We start from the raw sequence: 23,766 nt of genomic DNA, 5'->3' as shown, positions 1-23,766 counted from the left end.
TTAATAAATAAATTGTAAGTCTTGTGATAAATTTTATATTCTTTTTTGGCAAAATTTATTTGAGGTATTTATTCGTCAATAATATAATAATTTATTAAAATTTTAAATTATATATTACTAATTATTATTATATTTTTGTAAAATTTAGAGGGTTTTTGAATATCAAAGAAAGAAATAAATTTTTGTAAAATAAATAATTTTAAGAACTTTTAAAACAAAAACAGTTTTCTTGAAAAAAATTTGATTAAGAAATTCAAATAATTTTTAAAATATTAAATTAAACTTATAAATTTAACCAACACAATAAAAAGTAATAAAATAAGTATTTTTAATAATACCATTATTGTTTAATTTTACAAAAATAACATAATAATAATCTAATATTAATAATTAGTATAACTTAATATAAGTTAATATAAATGAACATAAACATAACATTTATGTTTTAGAACATAAATAGATCAAGTAATTCAACCTTATTAATAAACAAAATTTAGTTAAAATATTATTAAATTTAATTATTAAAATAACTTATAATCATATAATATAAGGAGCATTAGAATAGTCGGTTCTTAAAAAATATGTCTCAGGAATATATATAAAATTGTATAGGTAGAAATGAGATTTTATATATCTCTCTCGATATAGCGATAGTGTGACAGAAACCTTAAAATGCTTTTTTATATAAATTGCTTTATACACAAAAAGAAATAGGGTTCAGCATATAATTAATGAAAGAAAAAAATAATACAATGCAAGAAAAATAAATAAATATGACATACAGTAATTATAACAACTGAATATAAAATATACAATACAAAAGTAATAAATATAATTAAGTATAGTAACAAAAGAAATTAATTATTTCATTAATGATTAGATTTATATAACTATAACTGAAATCATAAAAAGGTTTCGTTTGCGGGCAGTATTTCATCCACCTTCAGTATAAAAACCATGTAATTTTAATGGAAGACAATAAGAGAAAGTCAAAAAAAGATTATAACAAAATAAAAATAAAAAAAACCAAAACTTTTTTTAACATTTTACTAATGGCTCAGTTTTATTTTCAAGTGTCAAAAAATACTTTAATACAAAACGCACATAAATATAAATAATTATAAATTATAATTATAAATAATAAACCTTAATATTGTCAGTTCAAAAGCAATAAAAGTTATATAGTACATACTATAAGAATAGATCAAGTGCATAAAAAACAATTTTTTAATTTATTCATGTTATTTTAAAAATTATATCAAGAAAAAAATAAGTGCAATCTAAAGAGATTTGTAAGATTTAAATAAGTAATAAAATAAATAATGATATATTATTTTTTAATATAAATAAAATTAATACGTTCATCATATAATTTATTTTATTTTAATAAATATTTTTCTTTAAACTTAACATATTTACTGGAATTTGTAATAAATTACATTTTTTAATTAAAAAAAAATAACAAATTTCATATTACAAAAAAAAAATTAATGTAATTAAAAAAAATAAAAATTAGTGCATAGGAAGAAACATTAGAATTTAATAAGTTTTTTTAGTCTATGAAAATAAATTTATAAACGTTCTTTTATACTTTGTAACTTTTTCAACATTAAGATTAATCCGAATTTGTTTAAATTTTATGCCATAGTTTACAAAAGGATTATAAAATAAAAAAAAATAATTAAATTCATAATACGAGTATATAAATACTTAAAGTAATTAATAATCGTTAATAAATTCTGCAACCAAATAAATTCAGTTTTGTTAAATGTAGAGATTTTGAATCCATTTTTAATTTTGGCGTTACTTTTCATCAGTAGCATCTGTTTTCTCCTCAGAGTCCGCATCGTTGCGTTTTGGTTTTAAGAATAAAAGCGGGAACATACCAATAAGACACCCGATTGTTATTCCTATAATCCGTCCCTAAACAAAAATTAGTTTTATTAACATATATTATTGAATGAAATTAATTTATACGTACAAAATTTGCAGCTCGACGACTTGATTTCATTTCCATTTGTACTGGCGTTAAATCGGGTGGTTTAAATCCTAAATAATCACAACCTCTTTCGACATATACCGCAGAACCAATACCTATAACATCGCTAACAGTGTTACCCAAACCGGCAGCTGCCATGGTTGATATGCACATAAATGTACCAAAAACTAATTCGATGTAGTCGCCCTTTAAGTATTTAAGTTTTATAAAAAAAAATTAAATATATATTAAACAAACAAATTTTTGTTAACATTTCAATTAATTCTTGTGATTCAATTTTATATAATACAGCCACAAATGGGAAAAATATTTATTTTATTTTATATTAAATAAATATTTAATATAAAATAAAATAAATATAAAATATAAATTATTTTATTAAATATTATTAACAAAAACAGTAGATTCTTGTATAAGGATAGAATACATTTCACGTTTTAGAAAATCGCATTATAGCGAATCTAAGGAGTTGTTCGTAATCCTCATAAGAGAACATCCTATGTTTTAGCTTTGTTCTATAGGAAATTTTTCGAACATTTAGGTAATGTGAATTGTTTACCAAGATCAAGTGATTTGTGAGTATTGAACTTTTTTTGTGGGATGACGCAATGGGTCGCATCTATGCCAACACTCTTAAATTTTTGATGGTATAAAAACGCGCATCGGTCAAAGAATGTCAATATATCTGTCTCATACCTTTAAGTTTTTGACAGGTATGTATAGATAAGTCATTAAATATTACTTTAAAAAGATCAAATAAAGGAAAATATCAGCAGAATGTCTGAATGATGTTAAATTTCATGCTTAACACTAAGGAACAAAGGCTATATTAAAAAAAAGATTAAAACAATAAATTGATTTTTTATAGAAATTTCAATTAAAAGTGTTTTTATTAACGCTTATTTTTGGGACCCCATAATTGTATTTAAGAGTCTTTTTACAAACTTTATATATATATATATATATAAGACACACATACATACACACGCATATATACGTATATATATACAGTCAAACTTCCATAACTCGAACTCCTCTAACTCGAACTTCTATAACTCGAACTAAAAAGAGTGCAACAGGGTTTTTAAAAGTAAATTACATACAATTCTGCTTCTATAACTCGAGCTTCTATTTCTCGAATTTCTCTATAACTCGAATAAAAATATTGTCACGTGTCAATAGGAATATGGGAAAGTGCATTGTATAAGTCGATTTTTTGTTTTAAGTATGAATCCATTTTGGTGTTAGGGGAAGTCCCTTTTTCCAAACCAAATGTTTAATTTTTCTCTTGTGTTGCTTATTTGTATAAATGCCAGTCGCTGACATTTGTGTAAATGCATAGAATTGGCATTTCTTCCGCCGAATATTACATATAAATTGCAACCGCTTGATCACGGAGTAATTCAAAGGGTAATTATCGCAACAGAATCGTAAAAGTAGGACTAAAGCGTAAAGAAGCAAACAAAAAGCAGGATATTGCATAAATGGATTGCATAAATCATGTAACAAAAGCTTGGATATTGATGTAAGTAGTCAAACTATAGCACACTGCTTTAAAAAAGCTGGATTTGGCTACATGGGACGAACAGGACGACATTCTTTTAGTTTTCTTGAATAATATTAGTGAAGACCGTGAATTGATATAAAAGTAAAGTAAATAAAATAACTTCCAATGCTACTCTTAACGATTATAACGATTTAACGAGCTTGACAATGAAATTTCAAGCATACCTACAGATGACGATATTATTGAGCAATATAGCTCTGAATCCGATTCTAAGCGCAATGGAAAATTTTGATGAGGTTTCGGTGATGCACACAATCGCTAAAATAAGACTCTGAATTGGCATTTTTGGTCTGCCAGCATAATCTAATCTAATATATATTAAATATATTATGTATATTTACGAGTATTATCACATATACAATATTATAAGAGAATGTGGAACTTACCGCGACAACCATCACAAAATTATCTAGGAAACCGAATGCAAAAAAGGGCGCAGCATTTACCAGAAAAACTAAAAAATGGTGAGGGAAAGAAAAATATTATTAAATAAATATGTTATATGTGAAATTCTTACGTCTCCACAGTTCGCTCCTGGTGGGTTCCTTGGCTTTCTCCGCTGTTTGAATGATTAAAATATAATATAATATAAGTATAAATAAAAATTACTTGAAATTGTTAAGCGCACATAAAATTAAGAGCCATTTTAAGTGCAAAAAACATGCAAGTGTAAAGTTATGGAAAATATTTAAACATTCCTTATTAATAGCAAAAATTTAAATGAAAAAATAATTAATTAAAATTAATATAAGTGAAAGAAGAAGAGTGAAAGTTACCCGCTTTCTTTTTTAGCCAATCATCTGGAAATGCACAGTATGAACCTGTTGGGTCGACATCGCCCAACGCGGGCAATTTCGTAAGACGTCCAAAACGTGTACGCCAACGTGTTGCTGCTAAATCGCCTGTGATCATATGCGTGGCATCATTGGACGTGTAATTAAGATAGAAAAATGGGTGTATATATGGATTTGTGTAAGCGCGGACAGCAAATCGTTAAGATGACAGCATCATAGAGATATAATAAAGTTTGTTGGGTGTTTGTGTTGTTTGTGAGATAGTTTTCATCCGATATTCGTTGTGAAGTTTGTTGTGAATTTATATGTTTAAATAAATAGAGAAATAAAAAAGAACATAAATTAAAATAGATATTTAACATACATCCATAGATATAAATAGCAACACTTATTAAGAAATTTAATTAAAATATTTAAACACAATTAATAAATAAAAGGAAAAATATAGTATGCTTCACATAATGAAAAAAAAATACTTATACTATACGAATTAACGTGCTTTGCATAAAATTTATAAAAAATATTATTTTGAATTATATTTTCAATTTAGTGATACTGAAATTAAATTGCTAAAAATTATGACTTCATTAAAGAATTGTTAGACAATTCTTTAGAAGTCAAGAATAGAATTAAATAACACATTTTCGTTAAGATAAAAAAAAAATATAATTGTTATATCCGTATAATGCATATCACATATTATATTAAATTCTAAAGGCTTTATACTTCTTTACAGTAGCAAATAAAATTTCAAAAACTTTACTTAATATTAATTAAGAATAATACTTCCTACCTAGCTTCGTACTAATACTTCCTAATGCACAAAAATATTCCTAAAACTTAGGACATGAATGTTTTAAAAATTTCACAAAGGTGATATGAGTCAACTCTTATTAAAACACAAAATTCGTAGCAGCAATATATTAAGAATTAATAAGAATTATGTTCCAACGGTTATCTTAATTCCCGGATTGTCGACAGATTTACATTTTTATCAATAATGTAAAATTATAATGAATAAATATTTAAATGTGATAAAGTCGTCGAACAACTTCTAACGGTCCTGCTCTTATGAGATATCTCGTACGAGTATAGACAAAATTAATTTAACGTTATATATAACAGAAACGCTATTTTAATGGCTAAAATATATTGTTTGTTTATTAAATTGTTGTATTTCTTACGACGGCTGGTCTCTTTTTTAATGCCAGATATTATTATTATTCCCATACTCCATTAAGAGCTTAAGGAGTGTACAAAAATCTTTCACTAGTTTCTATTTTGTGCTATTGCTCTCAACTCGTTACACGATTTGCCGGTCTCCTGTGGAACTGTCCTTCTCCAGGTCATTGCTGGTCTACCTATGCACCTAGTCCCCTTGGGGTTCTAAGTAAGTACAGCATGCGCGATATCTTCACAAGGCTTACGCAGTGTGTGTCCAATCCCACAAAACTTCTTTTTTCTTGTCTCGTTATTTACGTTTGTATGGTGCGTTATTCTTCATAACTTTTCATTTGAAATCGATCTAGGCTACCATATGCCTAATATTTTGCGCAGGCTTCGATTAATAAATGATTGCATTCTTTTTTCGATTTCGGAGTTAGCAAGACAGGTTTCGGATTTATATAGGAATACCGATTTGACGTATGTGTTAAAAATTTTTACCTCGATGTTGGTACGTATATTGTGGGCCCGCCATATGTTGCGCAACCCAGCAAATGATATTTGCGCTATTTATGATTGATTAATGCGGCTATTGATGTCCTTTTTCGCACGCCCATCGACAGAATATTCCCTAAGTAGGTAAAATTCTCGGTGTCTACGATGTACTGCCCATTGATTGTAAAGCGAGTTGAGTTTTCGGTTTTTATACGCATTGCTTTAGTTAATGTCAGATATGCCACTCAGTTGTTAGAAAATTAGCCCAATTGATACTAAAATAACTAACGAGTTAAGGTAACACTTTTTCAAAACTTATATCGCACTGATAAAGAAGACATGTTCCATCAATGATTCGAAAATTATCAGATTTTTGCTTTATGCAGGTTTATTTCTCTAGTAAAACACTTCATTAATGATTGTGAAAATCTTCGAGGGGCCGATTTTAACAAATTTCTAAACTAAAATGCTTAAAATAGTTTTTGAATTTAGAGTGGAAAAGTGGACAGACTATATTGTTACATAGTCATTTTAATTATTAATTTTAAAATGATCCTTATATCGATATTTTTAATATGTTTTTAAAACAAAACCTTATTTGGTGGCTTAAATGATATTATAAAACCGTGTTCATTCACCAAGTACTTCTTTTATTCGTACTTCAAACTTACCTAATTAACCGACTAAGTCATTTATATAAACTTAATTTAAGTTGTTGGGTTATAAGCAACAATTTGGTACACATTCACTTATGTTTACTTTAAGGATATTTGTGTCTCTTACAACTAATTTTGCTGTTCAAAATATGAAATCCTCCTTCATCAGCAATAAAAGCGCAGTGCAGTATGCGCGGGAGCTCATGTGTGTGTTGTAGGTACTAAAGGAAGGAATAAAAATTTGTTGTAAGAATATTTTGTAAGAAAATAGTTCAGCTAGTGTTGTTGCGATTAAGTTGCATGTAAATAACAGCTACAGCTGCAGCAGCACCAGCAACAGCAACACTAGTAATAGCAACACCAGCAGCAGCTAATAAAGTATATTACTCATACGCCATGGTGTACTTTTGAAATTTCTATAACTTACGAACGAATGTTATATATGTTTTTTAAGTAGTTTTATGTGTGCGTGAGTGTGTTACTACAGTGACGACAGCTACAGGCATAATATAATGGGAAAATATTTAGTTGACAAGGCACGAGGGCCATTTTGATTTGACTTTTGTTGAAACTATGCACTGAGAACATGTTCAACTTTAATTAAATTTGTGCAAATTATTTTTAACAAAGCTTTCAGCTTCAAAATTAAATTAAATTTATGGTTTTGCTTTATGGTTTACATATCAGTAAGAAATATTAGTTAAATTTTTAATGATTTAATTAATTTAAAAACATTTTATATACAATATTTTACAGAATAAGAGTTTTCCATTTTTTGTGAAAAAAGTGTTTGATTTGAATTTGCTTAGTTAAATATGCAGGGATTCAATTAAAAATAATTTAAATTAAGAATTTTTTATTTAAAAAAAAGTCTGCATTGAATTTTCTATAGGATCCTTTAAGAAACTTTTTTATGAAATAAACTGGTTTCTATTAAATATAATAGTCACTTCCGTCTAAAAAATTTGACGTTAAATTACAACTTATATTCACGAAATATTGGTCTCGCCCGTGCGAATCGTGGAGTAACATTAGCATGACTTTTATATTCGCATAGAGGGAAATCAGACAGTTGATGATATTGCTAAAACTGGCGCAAGACCAAACAACCCAAGTACTCAAGCCTCTGAATCAAAAACATAAACTAAAGATCGAGCACATGACATGGAGAGCAAATTAAAGATAGCGAAACTTAACCACCTGTAGAATAGCCAGTATCATGTGTATACATATAAACGAGAAAAAGCACATCGAGAATGTTATATTGTCTAGCCGAAGGAACTTGAGAACATTAATAGGTCACTGTGTGGTCGCATAACATGCGCAGAAACTAAACTTAATTCGCAGCGATGCTTGTAAAAAATGTAACGAGCATCTGCTGTTAAAACTCTGGAGCATCTGCTGTGTAAAGACCCGGCTTTCTCGAAAACTCAACAAAAATACGTGGGCGCTGTCAGTTTTACAGGACTGCAGCACATACCTGAGGTTTCTGTTAAAATTCTAATACAATTCGCTAATAACACGCGTACCTTAAATGATGTATTCTATCGCTAGAAATAAGACTCTGACCTGGTACCACAATGGACCTTTTTGGTGTGTCAGCATAACTGAACCTAACCTAACCTATACATACTTTTATTTTATCGCAGCTTTTATTAAACTTAATTTTTGTTAACAAACCAGCTAAAACCAAAATTAATCAAATTTTTAATTTTCATTAGACATCTATGAGCAGTAAATGTCTGTAGCAATTACTGACATTTAAATTATTAAAACACATGCGGTAATCCAATATGTCGAGCATAAAGTTAACTGTGCAATTAACTCTTCCTGTGCTTGTTTTAGCTTTATAGGATGATTTTCACATCCCGAAGCTTGTGCGCTTAAATGAAGATTAATTAAATTTTTAGTTAGAAATTCAGTTTCAAATTTCCATTGCAGCTTTAGCACCACGCATGAAATGCCAAACACATTAAATACCTCAAAACTGGGTTGTGCTCATGCAATCACACAAAACAGTAAAAGCGGAAACGGAAATGCCAACAGCAACAGCTTTTCAAACATAATAATGGGACAAATTAATTTGTCTCGGTTTTTCTATAGCAACAATTAGGTGCGTGTATTAATCTCAATGCACATTCTCTCTGCAAGAATGTTAATGCACTTTTGCTGCATTTTAGTACATAATAAAAAAGCTGAATAATGTACGAAGAGTGAAAAAGCGTTGATATTTTAACAGGGTCCATGAAGGATAGCACATCGTAAAAACGCTGTAAAAACGAATTTTTAAAACCTGCTAACGTTTGGATATTAAATTTTTCGTTCTACTACTTTTCATTTTTTTTACTAAGATTCCTGACACAATATCCTTTAAATTTAATTCTAAAAAGAGCAAAAATCTAACATAAAAAGCACACAAAGTAAGTTTTAATATCCCTTTTTGCTTTTATTGCATTTTAAGGATATCGTTTGGATTTGACATGTTGTCGCTGCTTTTGAGAAATATGTACTGAGAATATATACTTTTCAACTCATATTTTTTCAAAATAACCTTACTAAATTCAACACGTCTCATTAAAAAATTATTTTTTTTAGAGATTTTTAAAAAATAGGTTCTTTGTTATTATAAGAAAACGTAGCTGTTTCGGCGACATTAATAAAAACTTTAAAAATAATTTTTTTTTGTCATTTATATAACTTTCTGTTGATTTAACAGAAGTATTTCAAAATAATTTAAAAACATAATATTTTATATGCCGCATGGATATGAACAGTTGCTGACTATAATGCAATAGTGTCGCTAAAATCTTAAGTGTAGCCTGATAAACACTGTACACCGTATCTAAATACCCATCCTTAAGAATTTACATAGAGTATGCATTTGTAAAACTGAAAAGAATTTGCACTTAACAATTAGTTATCTATATATAAATAAGGATAAATGCTTTACTCCTCTTATACTTGTGGCGAACCCTTTAACCAGCGCAACGTCATCTGGCGTGGTAAGTAATAAATGTTTGTAATATTTCAAAAATTTATAATATATATTTAAAAGTGTCTTAATTAATAATAAAGTGGTGAAATAGAAGTATTTGTGGATTTGCTGAATCACTACGTTTGCACTTTTGCTGGAATATCACTTTAATAAATGTACATTTTTTTATGAGATAGCTTATATAGATACGCGTCTAAGCGCTTATAAATGATATATTTAAACACTTTTATCTTATTTTCTATCTAAAATTGTACAAAAAATTAAAGAAAAAGAGAATTAAATTTAAAATGAATAGAGAATGGTTTTAATAGAACTTGACTATTGTGCAGCCTTGGCTGCTTGTGGAAAAAAAAAAATTAGTCATGCTTTCTAATTTGGCAAGCACGAGTTCTAAGCCTGGTACTTGCAGTCCAAACAAATTATATACGGACTATAAACTAATTAAGAAATTCGAATATATCCTAAGACCACTGACGATGAGTCGAAATAGTCTTGTTGAAATTTTTGTGCTTGTCTTTACTTCTTATTTGGCACTACAGTCCAGTGTGAACCTTGACCGCCTTTACGATCTGCCACCATCTGTCACGATCTTCTGCTACTCTCTTCCAGTTCAGTACTTCAATTGTTCTTGCATCACCATACACGTTTTCATCCCATCTTGTTCTTGGCTTAGCTCTGTTCCTGGTTGTCATCGGCTTTGCGTTGTATAAGCGGCTCGGCTTTCTCTGAGATCTCATACTGACTAAATGAGCAACCCATTTTAGCTTTTGTGACTTATAATGTATTTCACTATATTTTCGTTTCGCAGTAGTTCTTTAATTTTATTATGTGTTTGTCTTTGAAAAGTTTCTGCCTCAATTTTGATTGATCCATAGATTTGGCGAACTATATTTCTATCGATAACTTTTACAGCTTCTTCGTAATCCTAAGTGTAGTACTATATAATACATATTAATAGTAGAATAAAATAAGATAGATGTTTAGATAAATTACCCGCAGATTTGGGGGTAGACAAACAGGAAGTATTCTGCTAAACGAAAACAGATCAGTTAATGATTTTCTCATGTCAGACGTGCGCAGGATAATATTTATATAAATATTATTAATATTCATTCACTTTTATTAAATTAATTTTTACAGAGTTTGGATTGTTTTTCTTTAAAATTTTTCTTGAAGTTAAAATTTTTTAAAAAACAGTTCAAACATAAAAAACTTTCGACTATAAAATTGAAATTTTTGATTGCATAAAAAACCCTAAAATTACTTGAAGACCTCTAAGAGTTGCCTTGACCATTATGACATAAATTTCGTTCAATGGGCAATTCCTTGCTTTTGAACATATTTTTTTGTTTGGTCTTAAGCAGTGAATGCGTTTTCCCAACAGAGTTGTTTAATTGGAAAATTATTCGACTCGACTTGAAGGCTACTCATAGCAGAATGCAACTCAAAGCTATAGCAGTAAAACAAGCAAATTCACAGTTCCTTCTGTTTATTGGAGCATATATGATGGATTACATACTTTCATGTAAAACTGTGAAAATGTAAATTCTATTTTCTTTTCCAGAGGCTTGTTTAATCAACTACCTTAAAACTGTAGCAAGAGGAGCATTGCCTGAGAAGATGCGAAGGCACTCAAACATACATTTCAGGTTAAAAAAATAAAAAGAAAAAAAAATTAAAAATTTTTGCTTTGTACCGAAAAGGCACATAAATATTCTCAAAGTTTATTTTTTCATAAAAGCAATAATTTTGAAGAGGGTTTGTATATATGTTCCAATTCTTTTTATTAGTATTCGTATTTAATAAAAATTTTAAGTCAATTTTTTTCCATTTAAAATTTAGATCTACTACATTTGCTCGAAGTTGGATTTTCTTTACTTTAATATTTTTTCTGAAATTATTCGTTAAAGATAAAGGTATACTTCATATTCTTAGGTTTTTTATTTTTAAATAATAGACTTGGAAAAGTAATGAAATGTTTTCAGCTTTTTTGACAGACAAATTTATTTTTATTTGTTATTCCATCGAGATTACGACTTATTAAGCACTTTTCCCTCTATTTTCTCTCTAATGTAAAATACTTACTCTTTACCTTAAATATCACAGCTCCATAAAAAAAGACTAAATGTCAGAAAAAGTCATTAAAATGATTTTTTATCTACGAATATATCTACGAATATATTAAGAGTGTGAGCTTAAGTATGGTATATACTTTAAAGGCAATTTGTACTGATTACATCCTTATTAAATACATAAATGTGTTACATGACATTACAATTGCTCGTAAATTACTCTAATATGAGATAGATATTCATTTATTATTGTACATACATGAATACTCTGTAGAGCAGGTGCACATAAAACAGTTTAACCACAAAAAGATAGACGACTTTAGCCTAAACACGCACTCATAATTAAATTGAGTGATGCAAGTAATTTTAGACACTTAATTGCCTGTTACGTGTTCGGCCCACAAGTACCGAGTACGGCGCAATGAATGCTAAAAGTATCTGCGAATTGAATTAAAGAACGCACAAGTCCTATTTACAATAAATGGGCTACTAAGTATACACGTTACACAAAATATTTGGTTAACTTATGTGTATGTCAGCGAGATGTGAGGGCGTTGTAAATGAGCAGTTAATCTTTGCACTTTGACTTTATGTATCCTGTAGCTAGGATAAGGTCCCTTCGGAATGATTGTGATTCACATTTATGAATATAAAAACATATTTCGTTCTTGTTGGAAATTTACAACTCACAGATTTGAATGTGTGGATTTTTCAACTCTATTAACTTCTTAAATGATTATGGAGATATGTAATTCTGTTTTACGATTATTTCAAGTTGTATCTATAAAACTTGTGAGTTGTTGACATGCAAAACACAAGTACGATTCTTAATTCTTAGTATACCATAAAAATTTTTATTTTTATCGTTTTAACTTGTTGCCATTTTAGTGCTTTTATCCTATAAATACAACTTAATGCAGACGAAGCCATAAAACCAGTAAACAAGTACATGTACTAACCATTTAGCTAGTTTGCGGAATACCATCTATTTGTCAATAGTCCAAATTTGTTCAGAGTGAAAACTGAAACGTATGCGTATAATAATACTAAAAATTAGATTCCAATTAAGTATTATAGTCAGGTGCATTTTAGAAAAATCACGCTATCGATGATTTGGTTCTGATCAAACCAAAACGATTCTAATCAGGACTAAAATCAAATATTAGAAAAATCACACCATCGGCGATTTGGTTCAGATCAAGCCACAAACGATTCTAATCAGGACTAATATCAAATATAACAAAAATCACGCCATCGACGATTTAGTTCTGATTAAACCACAAACGATTCAGGACTTATATCAAAATTGATTCAATTGTCTCCCAGTATAAATCAGGTTTTTTAGTCTGACCCTGTAATAATATATTTTGCTGTGTATGAAATGAATTGTGATTCGTAGATGGGTTGGAGTGGCAATCTTGTTTTCATAAAAAGCTTAATTGAGCTCCTGTATATACCTAAATATATACACGTTAAAATAGTAAGACCCATTAAATATATATCAGTCAAAATGGTTGCCAATAGAAGCAGTGTTGCCAATTTAAACTACAACAATGTAGTTTTCATATCTGAGTTAAAATGAGATCTAACTGAATGCATGAGTGAAACTAAGTTAGAGGTGGAGTTACTTTAACAAAACTAAATATAAATAATTTTTCAATTGTCGAAGTAGTTGCCATTAGAAACTGCCGATTTTCATCAAGTTGCGTCAAGTTTAATGGAGCAATAAAATAAATTGAATGACAAAGGAAGTGACTACTGTCTAAGGTTGTGAGCACAAGGATTTCCGGTTCATTTGCTGTCAGATTAATTTGGACTGTCATGTAAAACTAAAAACTAAGTAAATTCACTAAGAAATTTTTATAATATCATGCTATGAACTTCATTGGGATATATGCACTTACACAATCTGTACATAACCCAAAGGGAGAAGTGTGCATATTCGAGAAGGTAATGTGTACTACCAAAAGAGGAAACATGTTAATCCTGACAAAAGACAAGAAAGAGGTTAACAAATAATAGTGACGCAAATGCACGTTTATCTCCGCTTCGTTCAGCGAAGAAAATGGAAGTAAAGAAACAATTTCATTTTCTGTGAAAATGCTCAAGTCGTAACTGAAAATGCGTAGTTTGTCATTTTTCATTTGCAATTGGAAGCTTTACCAAGAGATTTTCTTTTTGCTACTAGAACACAATACGAATTGTCCTTATTTTCAATTGATAGCTTAAAGCAAATAGATTTTCTTTTATTATTAATGCGTGTAGATGTAATGCTTTGTTACGTACAACTTTATTAATGGACTCTTTACGTTCAAATTAGGGTTTTCGGGTTTTATGGTTAAAATAAAAATAAAAAAGAAGAAATAAAATTGCTTTTATAAAGAATGTTTTTGACATTAAAATAAATAAATAAAACAGCTAATAAAGTTTTTAGGTTTTAAAAACCTCAATTAAGAAATTTCTTTATAGGTGCCAACATAAAATAAATATATAGTCAGCGCATCTTAGTACTTGTAAATATCAAAAGGTTCGAAGATAAAAAATTGCAAGCGTTATTAAGGAAAAATTTAGCTTAAACAAAAAAAAAGTAGCAAAACAGTTAAATGTCACTCAAGTAGTTATAAGCAAACGTTTATACACCATGAAAATGTTTAGATTGGGTTAGGTTAGATTAGGTTGCAGTGGCGGCTTATACCCAAAAAAGTCCCTAGAAGTCAAATATTGGCCTGTTGTAGTACGACAGGATTGGTGTTTGTTCATACATAGACTAGAGGTCAGTATACGATTAGGTAAAGATGAACCAAGCTGACAATTCTATAAACTTAGCTAAGTCCCTTCTAATAATCAAGCTAAAATTAAAAATTGCTTAATGGTTTGCATTTGTGTGCTTATAAGACACCGAAAATGGTGATTGTGATACGATGAAAAGTGGATTTACTACAACAAGCCTAAATTCAAAAAAGTATGGGTTCTTTCAGGCAAAACATCCATATTAACAGCAAAACAAAACACTCATGGAAGTATAGTTATGTTATGTATTTGGTGGAATGAAAAAGGAGTGGTGTACTATGAGCTGCTAAAACTGAATAAAACTGGTACTGCTTAACGTCATCAACAACAATTGATAGATTTGCACCATGCATTGAAAGAAAAATATTCGATTTTTATCAACAGACCACGTGAAATGAGTTTGTTGAATCATTTGATAATGATTGATCAAATCCAAAAAAACTAAATTATACACACCCGCCTAAATATGTGACCCGCTAAAGATGTTTTATGTTTCGTTTCCGAACTTCAATAACCAACATAGGATCTAATGATAATCTATTTCGTGAAATTAAAACGAATGAAATGGCTTGAAGATGTTATCTGATAATGAAGAAACTATGGATTGTGTTCACTACCCGCGTGATCCAAATGCGAGGGATGAGCAAGAAATTGCTGTACCGAACCAGTTAAAATAAAGTTAACCGTAATACATTTTTACAGCTACGAAACTAAACCATTAACTCGATTTGTTTGTAACGTTGTAACGCTTTGAATAATGTTGACAGCTTTTGATGTAAACTTGCTCGACAAAAGTCAGACAGTTGCAAGGATTCGATTTTAAGGACTCTCAATAAGTCGGAGGACCAAAAAAAGTTCGATATAAATATAAAGGTGGTATATGGCGAAAATGCTTTTGCGATTTTATGAAGAGCACTTGAATATGGAATAAGTTTTTTTTTGTCAGCCAAAGTGTGGCTGAAAATGAGTATAAGCAAATATCTCGCTGTGATTGAATTATTGCATTTAAAAAATAGTACGTCGTTTTAATTAAATCTTTCCAGATGACTAAAAATTGCCAATATTGAACATTGAAAAAGTATATGAACATTTAGAACATGTCGTAGGAAGGTTAGAGATAAGAATGTTCTACAAGTGTGATGAAGTTTTGGGTTCTTGATCAAAAACGTAATCAATTAAGTTCTAGATATTCCCTTAAGTATAAGGATTCGAATAAGTTGTGGGTGTAATGGGTGTCGCAAGTAACTTCGGGTCTTAAAATTGACCGAGATGGTATTAGATGTTAGTTATTTTTAGAATGTCAAAAAATTTTTTTTTGTCAATATCCTGATTCAAAACAAGATGGCGAAGTGTGGTGTTGATCTGATTATTTTGGGACACAAGTAAGTTCGGGTCTAAAAATTGGTCGAGGTGGTATTAGATGTTAGATATTCTTAGAATGTCAAAAAAAAATTTGGTAGATTACCTACAACATAGATAAACAATAAATTTAAATATTATTAGTATTATTAGTCATCATTAAGAATGAATTTTGGGTTAACCACTAATATCCTTAGAATACCAAACATTTTTTTATTAGATTCTCTGCAAAGTGGATGAACAATTAACTAAAATTATTATTGTTATTGTTATCATTAAGGATGAACTTTGGGTTAACCACCAATATCCTGATTCAAAACAAGATGGCGAAGTGTGGTGTTGATCTGATTATTTTGGGACACAAGTAAGTTCGGGTCAAAAAATTGGTCGAGGTGGTATTAGATGTTAGATATTCTTAGAATGTCAAAAATTTTTTTGGTAAATTACCAAGAAAGTGGATAAACAATAAACTAAAATTATTATTATTATTGTCATCATTAAGGATGAACTTTGGGTTAACCACCAATATCCTGATTCAAAACAAGATAGCGAAGTGTGGTGTTGATCTGATTATTTTGGGACACAATTAAGTTCGGGTCTAAAAATTGGTCTAGATGGTATTAGATGTTAGTTATTTTTAGATCACAAAAAATTTTTTTATTAGATTCCCTACAAAGTGTGTGAACAATAAACTTAAATTATTATTGGAACTTTTTTTTAAGAATCTCTGAATTTATTTCTATTTTAATAACGAAAATAATGTCAAAGTAAAAAATTAAAAATTTATTTTATTAAAACAATTAATACGAATATAATAAGTATTTAAATTCTTAATATATTTTGTATGGGAATTTCAATTATGAGTACATCCATCCAAATGAAAATTCAAGTGGAATTTTTTAATGTGTTCAGGTTTGAAATGTGAATGCCATTTTTCTGCGTATCTCGTAAAAACGCATTAGATTTGTATTGATGAGGAAAATTGCTACAAGTCTTTTTATCGATTTTCATCGTTGCTGAGCTTCGACATTTACTAATGCTATGTGTTAGAGCATTAAAAGTTCATTATATGCCATCAAAACAATTTGTAGAATGGCAAAAATTTCCGAACTGAGGAACTAGGTTGAGTACGGAATATCTGAAAGATACATAAAATTGATGGCAGATACGAAGTAACCTTTAATTTGAAAGCCAAATTCAGCATTAATTTTTTTTTTGATATATAAATCGCATTATTACTTATAATATAAATAATATAAAGATTCTATTTTTTTCAAACAGTGTTAAGATTTATATCAGGAAAAAAAAAATTGCATTAATATTTTTAAATATGGAAGAAACTGTATTGGCTTATGGGAAAGAAATTCCAACTCTCATTAGAAAACAAACTTTTATTATATAAACAGGTCCTTAGACCCGTTTGGAGTTATGGCATACAGATTTGTGGCTGCACAAGTAAAACTGACCGTATGGTTATTCAACGTTTCCAAAATAAAATATTGAGGTGTATTGTTAAAGCGCCTTGGTATATACGTAACTCGGATCTTCACCGGGACCTCGGCATTGAATATGTAGCGGACGTCATTACTAAATACGCAAATTCTCATGCCTGCTGACTCAGGTGTCACGTAAATGCAGAGGCTATGTGTCTCTCTTATCCAATACAATTAGATCGAATATTAAAACGAACTCTATCCAACGATCTAGTTAGTATTTAGCTTAAGAAGTGTACTTATTGTACACTTCTTGTTAGTTAATTGTAAACTAGTTGCAGTATTAAATTAGCAATAAAAAAATAGTTTTCGATTTAAAATTATTAAAAAATTGTTTGTACTCTTCAAATGATTTAATTAAGATGTTCTTGTACAAATATCACAACATTGGAGCAGAATTAGTTTAATTAATTTAAAAACTAATTAGGCTTTGTCATCAAAGAAAATATAAAAGATACGTACTTTTAGACATCAAATATATACAAATTTCTTGGAATAAAGAGTTTTACACGGTAAAAATTTAAAACTTTTTACCAAAATTAATACCATTTTTTGATTGAAATATTATTCAGAACAATGGCAAGAGAAAGTGATAAAAATAATTTCAAATCCAGGAAAATATCATATAATGGTGGTATCGTATAAACATAGGTTATACTCAAATTTTAAAAATTGTTAAATACTTAACAATATCAAAAATATTTCTAATGTGAATCATTTCAGATAATCAATTTGGGAGAAATCCATTTAATATTCCAGAACAAAAGGGCACTGCTCAGACACATTTCTGAACATGGCACAGGCATTTGACAATATGTTATATGAGGATCTATTACCTAAAATAAAACATTTTCTCTCAGAAGGCATACGCTAGTATCAAAAGCCGTATCTGATTTATTCAATATAAAAATTAAGGATAACGCTTTATTGTTAAAAGCATATGCATTTAAAACAGGATTGCCATGGTAGCGTTACTAAATCTAAATCGTTACTATATCATATTAAACTAAATCTACTCAATGCATATTTGTCAATATATAAATAACCTTATTATCATTTTTGTAGATGACACTGCAGTACTATGGTTCTACAGAGGTTCAAATTTGGCTTTCAAAAATCTCTTATCACACTATAGATTTGTAAAAAAAGTAATTGCCAAATGGAGAAACATATTCAATGAAACAAAAAGTCTTCAAGTAAAATAATCACTATTAGATTCTTTGGAAGTGATTTTTGATAACGTGTCGGAACATAAGACTTACAACATCAAAATGTGAAATCTATCACGAAACGGACATATTGTGCTACTTGTAACATCGTCCTCTTTAGTCGATATATCTCTACATTTTCATCTTGTATTCTACACCAAAACCAATTTGTTTGTTATGTGGCTATAACTATCGGAATTATAGGTCTGTGTCATACATTCGCTGTTTGTATGGGCTTAATAATCTTTCAAATAAAATGTCACACTATACAATGGTTTCATGGATACGAGTACAATGACATTTCGACAGTTATTGTGGTTGACATATCTACCAACCGAAAAATGAGTCACATCACTGACAAGTATTTGATGCGAAGAATGATTGTTAAACACTACATTTCAATTATTCAAAACAAAACACATAGTGCTTTGAATGACAGTTTTCTATGACATATGGCATTGAAACAAATCCTCGATATGCATAATCCTTTATTATGCACAATATAATCATTTTTTATAATCAATTTTATTTCAATATTACTTTAGTATAAGTGATCCGTGTGGGATTCTTGGTCAGGACCTTTTAACCTCTTTTGACCTCTTTTAAGGTCATTTCAACATCTTTAGTATAAGGGTTTAAAAGAGTGCTTATGTTGACCAACGGCGATTTATAAGTATTTGAAGCGTCTGTTTACCATGTTAGGCGCAACTACAAGTGGGCGTCTGCCTCAGAACGGTCGGCTCGCTTTATAAACGTGTCAAGCGTACTGTCTTTGGACCTATCACTAACTGACTATAGCACCCAACCGATAATCAAGCATGGAGATAAACGAAAATAGAGATACAACTACTCCAAGAGGTAATCGCTTCACTGTGAGAAATCGTCTTGCTTTAGCAGCTGATACAAGGATTTTGGAGGTGCCAAATCCAAGCAAGTATGTCGCGATGAATTAAACCAATAGGCGCTATGCTCCACAGGGAGATGAGGGTTAAAGAAAATTAAAGAAAATTTAGTGATATTAATGACATTAATTTTTTTAATAATTAAGAAATTATTTTAAGAAAATGTTTTTGACTTATTTTTGATTTTTGTTTGAAAATATTAAAGATTTTGCTTTATTTATAAATGAATTTATATTCTGATAATTAAAAATTAGTTTTTTACATTAAAGACCATATTTCATTAATAAATTATTTGTGTTTCATGCCGTGAAAGGCGCATTGTTTGGTTGGATGGTTCGTGGTTCACCACTTGATATGCACGTCAAAGCTGTAAAGTTGAAATTTTGAAACAAGTTCAGCACAAGGGACATTCAGTTGGGTATTTCAGTGACATTTTGTGTAAAATATTGCGTCACTGTGATAACAAGCCTAAAACTGTTGCTTAAAATGAAATTCTCAGTTTCTCACGTTTTTGTTGTACGAGTATTACAGGTTGAACTTTATAGGGTCTTTTGTACTAAGTAAGCAAGCAACATTTGAATATGTAAGTTCCTTATTACTACCATTTGAAGGAAGCTCATCTGCCCATTTTTTAGAATTTTTATTGCTGAATAAAAACTCGTTGATTTCATTTTTAGCTTAAGTGTGAAATTATTCATTTCCGAAATAGCAGAAATATTTTATTATTTTACCAAAAATAGTCTCTAGGGATAAGAAAAAGTGTAAAATATATAAAGAGTATTATGTTTCAAAATAAGGTAGCTTTAGAGGATATTAACAAAAATAAAATTTATGACAGTTTGTGTTAATATAACGTATAGAATTTCAAAATTTTTTGCCATAAAACGAAATATATTTTTTTTTTGCGAAGCGTTTTCACACTTTACATAAGATTCAAACTCTATATAGAGCACATCTTTATAGGTAGATGTGCGTTATTTTTAAAATAGTTTGATTCAAACCAAAATTGTTAAAGATAAAAATATCTTTCCACCTTCAAAATATTTCTTAAGAAAAATATGTAAAATAGATGTAAAGTCATGGACTTGAAATTTCAATAGGTAAACTGAAAACTTGTTGATATGACTTTTTATATAAACAAATACGAATATAAAACAGATGAGATTTGCATTTTAAATGTCAGCTACTCCATCGAAGTTTGTGCGATTTACATATTGCAATAGCACAAAATTTTACGATACTTTATAAAAACGTAATTTAAAGTTGGAAAATGTATAAAATATTTGCACAAGCAAACCAATTTAAAACAAATTTGTTTAGACTGGAAGCAAAATGAAATTTGAATTTGCATCTAATAAATAAAATTTATGAGTTTGCATTTGTTGTGTGGAAATTACTTGATACATAGTCTAATAAACCTTAGGGCACATAAACATAGCCAATAAAATGGCCATACGATATGCTATTATGCATATGTAGATTGCTGAAGCAGAATAAGGATCATAAAATCTGCTCCGTTAAATAACATACTGACAACTGAGTCTGAAAGGATTTCATCTTAACGATAAAACAATTTATCTGTTTTGCTACACACGTATTATATTATTGTTTATAAATCTACCTAATTATGTTGAATTGATGTTTCAGAAAAGATACTATATTTTCAATGATTATAGAATAAATTAGTACTAATCGATCACATTTTATCATATATCATATTTATTGCTTTGTTTGTTACTGAGAACGTATTTTATAATAAACTTATAAATAAATTATAAGTCAAACAAAATTACAATATACAACAGGGACCGAAAATAACAATTATATCAAAAATTTAAAAAAAAATTCAGCAACAATAAGTTGTCTAAACTTATATTTAAGTATATGCTTTTTATATATGAGCGTTTTAAAATAAAACTCAAAAAATAAAAATTAAATTTGCTTTATATTATATTCAATAAAAATTATTATTATCTTGCGCCTCTTATTTTTTCACGCAAAAATAACTCTTATACTCTGCTTTTTATTTTAAAACGCACAAATAACTGTTATTTTTGCCTTAAAAATATAAAAATCAAGAATAACTTTTATCTTTGAAAACAAAATATAAACAAAGAGTATATAAACAAGTATATAAATCTTTACCTATACCAACTTTTGAATACATTTTGTATGAAATTACAAAAACAACACTTGCCGTGTTTATATTAGAACGAAATCATAAATTAGCTGAAGAATAATTGAATTATAATAATAATTTGTTAATAATTATTATAATTATAATCATTATATTATTATAATTATTATAATTTATTAATTATATTTTTAGTTTTAATTGTTAAATTTCAATACTATTCTGTTTGTAGAGGCATTAACTGTTGCATGATTTATATATTCTTTCATATGTATAGAACCTAATCTACAAACGTAATACTAAGAAAGTCATGCTAATCATGCTTACCAATATTTTGTGAATATAAGTTGTAATTTAACTACAAATTTTTCAGACGGAAGTGACTATTATACGTATTTAGTAGAAACTAGTATATTTCATAGAGAGGTTTTTCGAACAGTAGTGAAGTACAACACCAAAAATTTATTTTATATTATTTTAATTAATTGAATTTTTGGTTGACAGTACAGCCGTTTCGAGTATTACTAAATACCCATCATCAGTGGTCTTGGAATAAATAGAACAAATTTAATCGGTAAATTATTTGATAGATATAAAACCATCCATTACAGTGTTAACAGTTATTAAACATATTATAATTGAAATGTATAAAGAGTGTATTTATTACTATACATTGAAATTCTAGATGGTTAAGTTATTGTTTTATATTAACTCGAAATTTATTTATAAAAATATGATGTTATTTAATAATTAAATGAATGACGATTAATTAATTAATTAATTAACTAATAATTAATTAATAATAATTAATATGACAATCATATTTTCAAATTCATCTTAAGAAATGTCGTTGAAAATTTTTTTTCTTGAATATAATAAAAAATTCTTTTTTGTGCTTTGTTAAAATTAGAATTTTAACAAATTGTTTTGTTTAAAATCAGTTTCTATAACTTTCTTTGAAATCCTTTACCGCTGGCAAAATATATTTTGTACCAAATATTTGTAACAGAGAATAAGTCATACGGTTTTCAAGAAAATTTATATTTTACCATATTTAGTAGTTATTCTTCACTTTATTCGCACGTTTTTTCCAAATGTTTATAATAAACACTATTTGCAAGCATTCACTTAATCGAAATTCATTCGTTTGCTGTTTTCTGCAAATGAGACAATGTCACACAAAGAGTAACAGCTTGCACGTGACGTGGAAAATAGAACAATAAGAAAAAAGGAACATAGGTATAGTATAGACAACTACTTTCGCTGGTTATTGTAACTTACAATTTGTAAGATTTTGAACTCAGTCAATGTAAGCATTCATTTAGTCGAATGTCATTCGTTTCCTTTATCATTCATTATGTTTACAAATTTGTAATACGACGACTTCATGTGACAATAAGTAAGAAAAAGTAGTTATATATTTGACAAACAAATTGGTTCATAATAAAGATAGTTTTTGTAGTTCCATGCTTAAAAAAGATTCAAAACTAGTACACCTACATGTTTAAACCACGTAAATTATATTAATGCTCTCATGGATTATTACATTTGAGTCATTGATGTTCTCTAATTCTCTACGTCAATTAAATCAACTATGTTCAAAAATATAACTTCAAGAACTTAGTCTAATCACAAAAGAAATCCAATTGTTTCTATCACACGTCATAGCTCTTAATTCACTGAAAGTTTACCCGACTCTCTGTTGATTGTGCCTGTCCATGTAGTCTTTGGTCGACCGCGATTTCTTCTTCCTTGCAAATTCCATTCTAGAGCGGCATGTGCCATTTCGTTGAAGGGTTTGCGTAGAGTGTGGACCACCGTCGCTCGTTGCTGATCGTTCTAGACCTTCAAATTCTTAAAATTTGTCTCAATCATCTATTGATAAAGGTTTGTAGTTTGTATGTGATGGAAACTGTTGTGTTTCCGAAACGTACAACAGGACGGTTTTAACACAACCGTTAAAGATTTTATTTTGTTTTTGTTGTAAGCCCCTTGTTCTCCAAATCAGCATTGTTGGTGGTTAAATTACAAAGTATTCAAACTGCGTGACGTCTTGTATAGGGGTTTCACCTATAGTAAATTATTATACTATAGGTTTCACCTATAGCAACATTATAAGAGTTGATTCGTATCGTTGA

General features: G+C 28.8%; 1 protein-coding gene across 1 annotated transcript in view; it reads right to left on the bottom strand.

The window, feature by feature from the left end:
• Window positions 1-1,694: 1,694 nt before the first annotated feature.
• Window positions 1,695-23,766, bottom strand: part of LOC119661858 — a 71,059-nt gene continuing 48,987 nt past the window's right edge. Inside the window, exons 2-6 of the mRNA XM_038071363.1 lie at window positions 4,343-4,468; window positions 4,084-4,125; window positions 3,953-4,020; window positions 1,982-2,185; window positions 1,695-1,923 (exon numbers count right to left, since the gene is read on the bottom strand). Coding sequence (XP_037927291.1) covers window positions 1,804-1,923; window positions 1,982-2,185; window positions 3,953-4,020; window positions 4,084-4,125; window positions 4,343-4,468 — 560 coding nt within the window. The 3' untranslated portion in view covers window positions 1,695-1,803. The remainder of the gene's footprint in view (window positions 1,924-1,981; window positions 2,186-3,952; window positions 4,021-4,083; window positions 4,126-4,342; window positions 4,469-23,766) is intronic.

Source organism: Teleopsis dalmanni, chromosome X (assembly GCF_002237135.1).
Source record: "Teleopsis dalmanni isolate 2A chromosome X, ASM223713v2, whole genome shotgun sequence".
NCBI lineage: Eukaryota > Metazoa > Arthropoda > Insecta > Diptera > Diopsidae > Teleopsis > Teleopsis dalmanni.
The sequence above is the reverse complement of the archived record's forward strand: the minus strand, read 5'-3'. Positions and strand labels throughout refer to the sequence as shown.